The 9,905-nt window shown below is 34.9% G+C and overlaps 1 protein-coding gene across 1 annotated transcript; it reads right to left on the reverse strand.

Annotated features, from left to right (window-relative positions):
* Window positions 1-4,592: 4,592 nt before the first annotated feature.
* LOC135157314 (uncharacterized) lies at window positions 4,593-8,295 on the reverse strand. Its single transcript, XM_064112468.1, has 4 exons — window positions 8,036-8,295; window positions 6,788-7,063; window positions 6,198-6,287; window positions 4,593-5,593 (listed from the first exon to the last, which is right to left on the reverse strand). The coding sequence occupies exons 1-4, from the start codon at window positions 8,118-8,120 to the stop codon at window positions 4,872-4,874; spliced, it is 1,173 nt and encodes a 390-aa protein (XP_063968538.1). The 5' UTR covers window positions 8,121-8,295; the 3' UTR covers window positions 4,593-4,871.
* Between the last annotated feature and the right edge of the window lie 1,610 nt (window positions 8,296-9,905).

The following is a 9,905-nucleotide window of genomic DNA, read 5'->3' on the forward strand; positions in this document are numbered from 1 at the left end:
TATAATGAAGTGCTAGGGAATTTGAGTCTACCCCGTCAGGGGGCTGCCGAAATTAATCACCCCTTTTCCGTATTTTGCCTATTTATGGGAAACTCTGCCATTTTGGAGCCCCCATTGAGGCAAAAAGCTGTCTCCACTGTAAAGCAAGCAACTTAAATCGTCTTATAACTACTTGGAGACAAAAGAGTACTTCTTTTTCTATCAGCTGCATATAAAAAACTGCTAGGAAATCGAAGCGTATCCCCTTAGGGGTCTGCCAAATTTACCCACCCCTTATTCCTATTTTCCCTATTTATGGGAAAATCTGCCATTTTGGAGCCCTCATTGAGGCACAAAGCTGATTCCGATACAGCAAAAATCGTATTTTGCTCCAATGGGGATGCCAAAGACGATATTTCCAAATACATGTCAAGTACGAAAAAGGGTGAGGTAACTCTTAACAGGATTCTGTAAAAATAGGCTTTAATATGCCAGGACAATATTTTGAGCAATTGTCTCCTTGATAAATTGCATGAGATCAATAAAAATAAAAAGCTGCATCACTAAAATATGCGTTAAATCTACTCCTAGGTCATTTGCATCATAAGTTTAGCCCTTCTTTATATACTTGCTTGCTCGCCTCTCTATGCTCTTTTATTCTCCTCTCTTCTCTTCCTTTCACTTCTCGTAGCCCTTTGTTTTTTAATTGTTGTTTACTCCTGGCTTTAAAGGTATCCCGAATTCCAAAAAAAGCATCTGCTTTCTGGGTTTTACGCATTCTTCCATGTACAAAATATATACTGTATTTTACATTCATTGTTTTCTCTACTATATATTAATGATATTATTGATGTGTATGTTATAAATGAAAATTGATTAAATGACAATTGGAATAAAATAGATGTTAAATTGAATTGAAATGAAGTTAAATATATAATGCAGCAAAAAACATGCGACATTCCTCCAGTTACTTTAGTCATTGTAAATGAATAGGAATACTAACTATAGTAACATTCATCTGAGAATTGAACTTGATCATCATAATTTGCAATGTAAACTTCGATTGAAAATTATCACACAATAGATATGTTCACTTCGAAATATTTGTCGTATCACTAGGCCTATCATCCAGTATCATTTCGATACTTGTTATTTAGGCGGCGGAGACCATCATACTTATGGGGGGATTGATATAAACAAAGACTATGAGGGGGTGAACGACTTGGAAATATTTACATTTTATGATGTTCAGTAATTAATACTGCTGTAAAAATGGGGGGGGGGGGGGCTTTGGGTCGTTGACCACTTAACAAATTTCACGATTAAAAAAATGAAGTTAGAAAAAAGAAAAGGAAAGGTAAAGGAGGAAATATTATATTTTCTGGATAATATGTCATAATCTGTCCAAAAACATATTGGTGTAATTAAAAAACGAAATTTTTGTCTCAATCGCTTCGATCGCGCGCACAGTTCCTTAGACATTTAGCCCCATACTCCATGTCTGGCTCCATCATTTTAATTTTTGAGGGCGGGGTCCTACGCCAGTGGTAACGAATTTGGTTTGGATCAGATTTTATCGACAGTCAAAAGTAATTCTTATTGATTTAAGCATATTTGATCCAAGTATAGTTTTAAAGAGCGCCACATATTTAAATACAAAAATTAATATATCGTCTTAATTATTTCATATCTACTTATTTTTAAGGTTCGATATCTCAATTTCAGTTTTTAATGTTGCTGTAACATTAGAGCTGTCACCCAGCAACATTTTGATACGTGAATGACGTATTTATGACATATACAAGCGGAGATATGGCAAGTTACATTTCACCTTCCCCTTAAAACTTATTGATTTTTTTTACTTTTTTTATATTGCTCTTTAAATTCAACGGTAGTAAAAAAAGTGATACCACAATTTGAGAATACTACCTATCTAGAGGGTCCATACTAAATACCTTTGGTATCAAACCTATTCTGTGGTGTGGCTTGTACGAACTCATTTTTCACAGGTCCTTGCTCCCGGACTATTACAAGGCCAACCGGTTCACGAACTCTCACAGTGATGCACTCGTCATTCTTGGAACCATGCAACTGCACAACCACGATGCGCCCCAGTTTATGAAGTGAAGATATTTTGTCGGAAATTTCATTTTGGTGTCGCTAGAGATTGTGCTGCACTGTGAAGTCAGAACCCACTTTACTAATGGACAAGACCCGGGGATTAGAAAGAAATATTAGGACAATAATAATAATAATAGAAATAATAATAAATAATAATAAGCGGTTCTTAGAGACGCGTAATACCGTGTCAATAGTCTCTATGCGTGTAGAAGAATTGCTGTTTTCTATAGGGCTAATACATGTGTTTCTCAAAGAGATATGTTTGAACACAGATTTGAATCTGTTGAAATCTTTTATTGATATTATAATATGAGGCAGATTGCCACCCCCCCCCCTCCCCCCCCCCCCCCCAAAAAAAAAAAAAAAAAAATATCCCATTAGTCCGGCAAGTGGTCCACGACTTTATCATGGGTAAACATTTATTGATGATTGATTGATTTTAATTTGGCATGTCACCATAACATATATACAGTAGCATTCAAAACAACAGGCTTGCACGGGATGACCCACGAAAGCTCGAAACCTTATTTCCAGTGGGGTCCTCGAAATATAGAATTACGATAATATAATGGTAAAATTACATAATTTACATATTTAAAAAAAATCATAATTTACTATTACCAAGAAATAAGATATGGAGATAATATATACAAAAATATAGCGAAGAAGAAGAAGAAAAGAAGGAGAACATTTATATCCTTTATATCATTGGGAAGAGAATTCCAATTTTTTATAGCATTGCAATAAAATAACATACAAATACTACCTTCCCTTTCTGGTAAGCAAAAATTGAAGTGGCTGTTTCTTGTATTACAGTTATGTAATTCGGTAACTAGATTAAAGTTTGATACAATATAGGCCTAATGATTCGATCGATTGTGATAGATTTTATGCACGTGGTGCAAAATGAGCTGTTTTGATCTTTTGTTGACTTCGAGAAAACCTGCTCCATATATTTCGGTGTAGCCCAACATGGGTTCTGGGACCAGAACAATTACTGAATCTAACCATTTTATTCTGTATAATTTTCAAGTTCTTTATATCGAATTCGCTTATGCCACTAAACCAAGCAGGGTTAGCATAGTCAAATAAACTCTGAATAAGAGCAAAACAGAGAATACGCATTGCTTTCTGGTCCATACAAATTCGATACCTAAACATAAATTTCAAACGGGCATTCGCCTTTTTTACGATTGATTCTACTAAAGATGAAAATGAAAGGGAGCTGGTCAGCTTAATGCCTAAATACTTTACAGATTCTTTCCTCTGAGTGATCTCATTATTGTACAGTGTATGTCACTTCAAATTCAAATGACGTTATATAACTACTTAAGAACAAAACATTATGCTTTCGGTTTTGCCTAGAATATATTATTGATGTTGCCGATAATATAATATTAGTCATCCAATCGCCACATGAAGACAGCTTTTCGCTAAGTTTTTCTTCAACGAATTTTGGGTTGGAATTTGAACAAAGTAGTACGCTATCATCTGCATACAATAATAATATACAGTCAGCTTTTATACAAATAGACATGTCATTGATTTAAGTTCAAAATAGGGCCTAGAATACTTCCCTATGGAACTCCACACGTTATAGGCATAATTTTGGAAAGAATATTTCGAATAGCCACTACTTGATGTCGATTCGACAAGTAAGATTTGGACCATGCTAAACTAGCCTGGTTAAAACCCATTATTTGTATTGTTTCAATAAGATGCCATGATTAACTGTATCAAATGCTTTTTGAAGATCTAGGAGTACCATCCCAACGAATTGCCCCCATAGACGTATTAGTTCTCAGGTAATCAGTCAAGTGAATAAGGCATGTCTTAGTCGAATAGTCATGTCGAAAAGCAGACTGATATTCGTAAATCATATCATTTTCTTTAAAATACTTTTCGACTGAACCCATACCGCCTTTTCTAGAATTTTGGATACTATGCTTAAAACACTGATAGGTCTGTATTTTTCAACAGCGGTTTTGTCTTTCTTTTTATGAATAGGAGTTACTTTAGCAATTCTCATTTAGACTGGGAAAGTGCTAGTAAAGATAGATAGATTTATCACGAAACTTAATGGTTGGTACAAAATCTTTGCTCCTTCTTCTAGAAATCTAGCAGGTATCAAATCCAACCCGGTGCTTTTTGATACATTTAATTTACACAACTCATTAAAAATGAATTGATCACTAACAGGTAATAATTCAAATTTATCTTGGCGTATATCTTTTTTTTTCATAAAATTCACGAACGTTCTCACTGTCTGCACTGAAAATGTTGTTGCAAGATGGAAGTATCTGCCAACGTAGCTGTGACATTTGTAAAATAGGAAGTGAATTCATTGAAAATAGTTATCTTATTATGACACAATTCTCCGTCAATTGAAACGACTAATTATCGGTCCTTTCCAGTTTTCTTTTTTAATCCCAAACTTTTTAGATTCTGCCAAAGTCTTTCAGAATCATTTTTATTTTATTCTATTTTATTTTGTAGGCATTCTAATTTGGCCTTTTTCACCTCTCTTTGAACCATATTTCTTAATAACTGTTTGATTTTTTTTTAGGTGACATGCGGATAAAGAAACAGCAAAGTAGTAATGAATGTAGTCTTTGTAGTGGATTATAAAACTATCGTGAAGAAATATTAAACAAGAAGTGAATGTTTTTCTATCCGATTTATCCATTTATATTATCTTTTCATTATAAACGGAGCCAATTACAGACATGACAGAAGTCGATTATGTCAGTTATTGGCAGGAAAACAACAATCTAAGTCCCTCCTTGTTCGTGAATGCGGGATGAATAATAGGCAACTTGTCGTCCACAAGGTTCATCTTTAACAGGAGGTGTGGTTATTTTAGATGAATAGTATACTTGTGAAGGGATGCCTTGGAGAGGCTTACAAGTATCACTTTCTGGTTTGGTTATTCTGGTGGAATAGTACAGTCTTTGAGGAAGTGGAGGAGTTGGGGTAGGATCCGTAGGGGTAATGTATCCATCTTCATTTGCGTGACTGTCATCCCCATTTATAGAGTTCGGTTTGATAGGTTTTGCGTAAGTGTACTCGTGATACTCGTCCGTCGAGCTTTTCTTGGACGGGTCTGACGGGGTTCGATGGCTATGTGGTGATTTCGGGTCAAGTCTAGGGTGATCAGCTTCTTCGTAATAGTGGTTTAGCAGATCCTCTGGAAGGTCGCGACGTCCTGGATTCGGCACATACGCAGCATCAGGGACAGGAAGGCTACCGGAAGTGGGTGGCTGATTTAGCCCTTGATACTGTTGATTAGGTTTATGTGACCGTCCACGACCGTCCTTGCTAGTTAATGGCTTTTGCTGAACAAAGACCGCTGTGGCGTTTCCACGAACGTTTCGCAGTCGCCGACGAATCAGTGCGGCACAACTAATTGTTACGAAGACAGCTATGCATACTGCAGGAATAGTTATTGGAATAACAAGACTCCGGTTTTCATCGTGCCCATCAGTAATTATTGCTAAAAAAAAAGGGGAAAATATGTAAAAAATAGTTAAATAAAGGATTTATGGAAGAAATAAATGTTGTATTACATTTGCATATTTTGGATATAATTGTCTTGAAACATTATTATTAATATACGTGTCACTAACTGTATTAATATTGTTATTATTATTAATTATTATTATTATTACAGTTATTATTATATCTATATTATTCTTTTATTTGGGGGGGTTACATAATTAAATGATTTTTTTTACTTATTCATAAGCTACTAAGTGCATTTACATTTTCCTTACCATTTTGATGTTTTTGTTTAATATAATGAGTATATCGATCACATATACATGAGAGATAAAAGCACCAATCAAATTCGCGATACTGGTTCATTCGGGTGTTCTTGAATCATCATAATTCTCAACAAATTCATGTGTTTATGCATCGGCAACACGACATGCCCTTTTATAAATTCAATTTACAAACAATCGTGATGTACAAGTTAACCAATAATAATACATGTATGTCGTCTATCATTAGTGAAATTTAAACGCGCTGTATCGACGTCTGTGGAATTAATCATTCCATGGCAGTAATTCGGAAATTAATCTTTTATTATTTCTTACCATTCTGATCTGTTGACGGTCCATTCTTACCCGTCCCCTCAAGCTTAATATGTAGTGGAGAACCACATTCCTCACTCGAGTTGATATAAACTGTAAGAAATAAATATGAAAAAAAGTACTTTCATATTATAAGTGTATGTAATTCATTCAAAAGATAGGAAAAAGAAAATGGTGAGCTTAATCAACTCGGGACGAAAAAAATGATATTACAATCCGTCCCTTTGGAGCGGTAAAAGTGTAAATATTAGGAATCTGTTTAGGATTTCTCCAAAAATCAAATTCAAACATCTTGACGAACGTTTCATCAATAGTTCTGTCCGACAAGTTTTCGGTTCTGACAACTTTCTTTGATTTTGATTTGATGAGAAATGGTGTTATCATGGTGCACATGTATTGTCATTCGACTTGCAGGCTGATACTTTACCATGTTCCTTTCATGCTTTTCTATATTTTTATGGAAATAGATTATTGTTTATTATTACTATTACTCTGATGATGTATTAAGCATTATATAATTATGGAATTAATCCTTGTTTACATATATATATTTTTTTTTAGGGGGGGGAATCCACAAACAAAATTTGCCTTACCGGTATATAGAGACACAGAGTTAAAGCTTCCACAGAACATGCCGGAGTCTCCCAGACAAGGCACGCCACAATACGTGTCTGGCAGCGGCTTGCTCCTACACGTCTGCTGGCATAAGCACGAACATTTCGAGCGATTGAAGACACCGGCCAAAGGAAATCCACTTTCTTTACATGCTTGTGTGCAGGACCCTGGAGTTACTGTGATGTTGGAAAGTAAGTTGACGACGTGGTGGAATTGTAAGCATCCGCGGTCATAGCAACCGATGTATTCCCCATCTGTAAATTAAAAATATACATATATTATCATGTACACATGCATTTATCATTTAGGGTTATTATTCCATTTAATCGAATTCATTTGTTAATGTCATTAAGAGTCATTTCATTTCATGCTCATTCTTTTTTCTTTCTCTTTATCTCTTTCTTCTTGTCTTCCTTTCTTGCTATTGATTCTTTTTTTTTCTGTTGATTAATTAGTGGGCACACTGTAAAAACTGTGGTGTTAAAACTGACACCAATTGGTGTTAATAGAGGACCACACCCTGAGGTGTTAAAATAACACCCTAGAGATTGAACATAACACCAAAGAGTGTAAATGTAACAACCATAGGTGTTGTAATAACACCTAAAACTAGCACCACCAATTTAACACCGGTGTAAAAAATAACACCACAGTTTTTGCTGTGCATAGTCCGACAGGCATAGTAGGATTAATGTACAGTAAAAGAAAGATAATTGTTATTTAGTCAGATATTTGTTTAGTTTGTTATTAAAGGCCAAATTTATTTTTGCGACAATGATGTGCTTTATTTATGTATTTTATGATATTTTTTATTATAATACTACGAATACAACATCATCTCAGAAATAATGAGCTTCTCACCAGATTGGTTGGATTGTTAATGGCATGTTATGTATTTGAGAAAGGTTTATTTGTTGTTGTTTTTTTCAAAGGAACTTATAAAACATTCACACAATATTGATATGTTTTACTAAAGCCTTTAGTGCACCAGCAAAGCTGAACATTTTCGAGCAATCAGCCACAGATTCGCTATCGCTATTACCCACATTACTTCTCGATATGCATTGGTGTCTATACAGCATAATGAATGTTTGATCCCATTATATCTTAGCAGCATAATATTGTGTAATTAAGTTATTATTTTGGTATACTAAAGTACTGCAGAAAATTAATATTTAATGGTATATACCCCAAATATATAAATACGTAAATACATGTATACTCACATTCAGCACTATATTTCGAGTCGCTGCCGCCACTAGATCCAATAACGTGACTTATCAAAACAATGGGAATAACATACATCTTCATTTTAACTACGCGATATTTCGAAGAAAATGAGGGAAGGTAGTTTTTAAAAAGATGCCAACACGAGTTCGATTGATTACCATAATAGTCTAACCAAAACTGGCGCAAATCAATATAAAGTCCGTACAATGAGGATATGTGGTATTTATATACCTAGGCTCATCATCTTGACAGAAGTAAGATTGTTCTGTAATTTGCGTTTCCCATCATCAATGACTTAAAGTATGTGAGATGATAAAGCATTTCATAACCGGGGGGAGGGGGGGGGAGAGGGCAGAAACTTGGGGTGACAACATTTTGTTTACAAATAAAGAAGACCCTTTGCTGTTATGCATGTTGCCTTTTAAAATAATTGCAAAACGGGGTTTCCATAATACCCCACATTTAAAACATATTATCAGAACGAAACGTAGTTACAAGACGGAAAGGGCTCTTAATATGGTAAATTTAGCACAACATTCGGCCAGGGCGAGAGGTACGTACCCCCTCTCCCCTTTCGCCTACCCACACATGAAAGTAGTCGAGAGGTTCCAGGCCACTTATGTTCAGTAAACAAATTGAATGAATGCGAGATTAATCACCATTATTGTTAATCAAGGATCATTACAAGTTTCGATCAACAATTAATTTTAATCAATCAGATTGTTTAAGTGTATAATAAAGACATGTTCGATTTGGTAATTGCACGGTCCTTTATATCACGTGGTTCACAAAAGGTTTTTCTCGAGATAAAACTTCAAATATAATTTGTGAATAATCTTTTAAACCATGTTTGCATGATTTGTGTAACCCCAATTAAACCGCTTGTTTATATACAACACACATCGTCACACATCGTGCACTATAGCACACATTCACACTAACTGACTATTACAAAGTGTCACTTGGGGTCCATTTAAAATTTGACCTTCAACTAGGCTGGTTTTCAGACTTAATAAACAGAAAAAAAAGTGAGCATAATGCTGTTTCTGTGTGAAATATGATGATCAATATATTGCCTAGTGTTCGGAAAATTAATCTGGACAGGGGACATCCCTGATGGTTGGGCGCTCCTGGTTAGTTTCTTGAATTTAAAAAATTGCCCCCCCCCCCCCAAAGAAAAAAAACCGAGCTTTCCCTCCCCACATAAACACGCACTCCCACCCCACATACACACGCACACCCATACACGAGGAAATGTTTCTCCATACCATTATACTTATTAATCTTAGAAGGACAAATTAAGACAATGGCATACAATCCATAGAACCATGATAACGTTTTGTAAAATATGCTATGGATATCTCTTAAGATATATTTTGTGTCGGAAATATATAGATGATGTTAGTCTAGGCATTTATTTGTCAGATGAAGGGAGTGATTGAAAGTGAGACTCATTTATAGTTTTATTAATTAAGTTCAGGGCCATTAGATTCTGACACAATGGGCTTGGTGAGAAATAAAATCATTATAGAGTGTAATTTGCTTCCCGCTTACTCTAGTTGGTTTCAAATTCAAGACCTTACCATTATTAGGTGAAATTACCAAAAAATAAATTAGTATAAAAATTGTGTTCATTTTCATAATCATCAGCATCATCATCACTGTCAACATCATCATCATCATCATCCTCATCACCATAATCATCATTATAATCATCATCGTCATCATCATCATCATCATCACAATAATCATCATTATCATCATCATCGTCATTATCATCCTCCTTATGTTTGTTTTGATAAGAAAAAAAAGAATGGCAATGTCCCTGGAATAAAAAAAAGTTGTACGTCAATGTGAATCAAAATC

This window comes from Lytechinus pictus, chromosome 17, assembly GCF_037042905.1.
Source record: "Lytechinus pictus isolate F3 Inbred chromosome 17, Lp3.0, whole genome shotgun sequence".
NCBI lineage: Eukaryota > Metazoa > Echinodermata > Echinoidea > Temnopleuroida > Toxopneustidae > Lytechinus > Lytechinus pictus.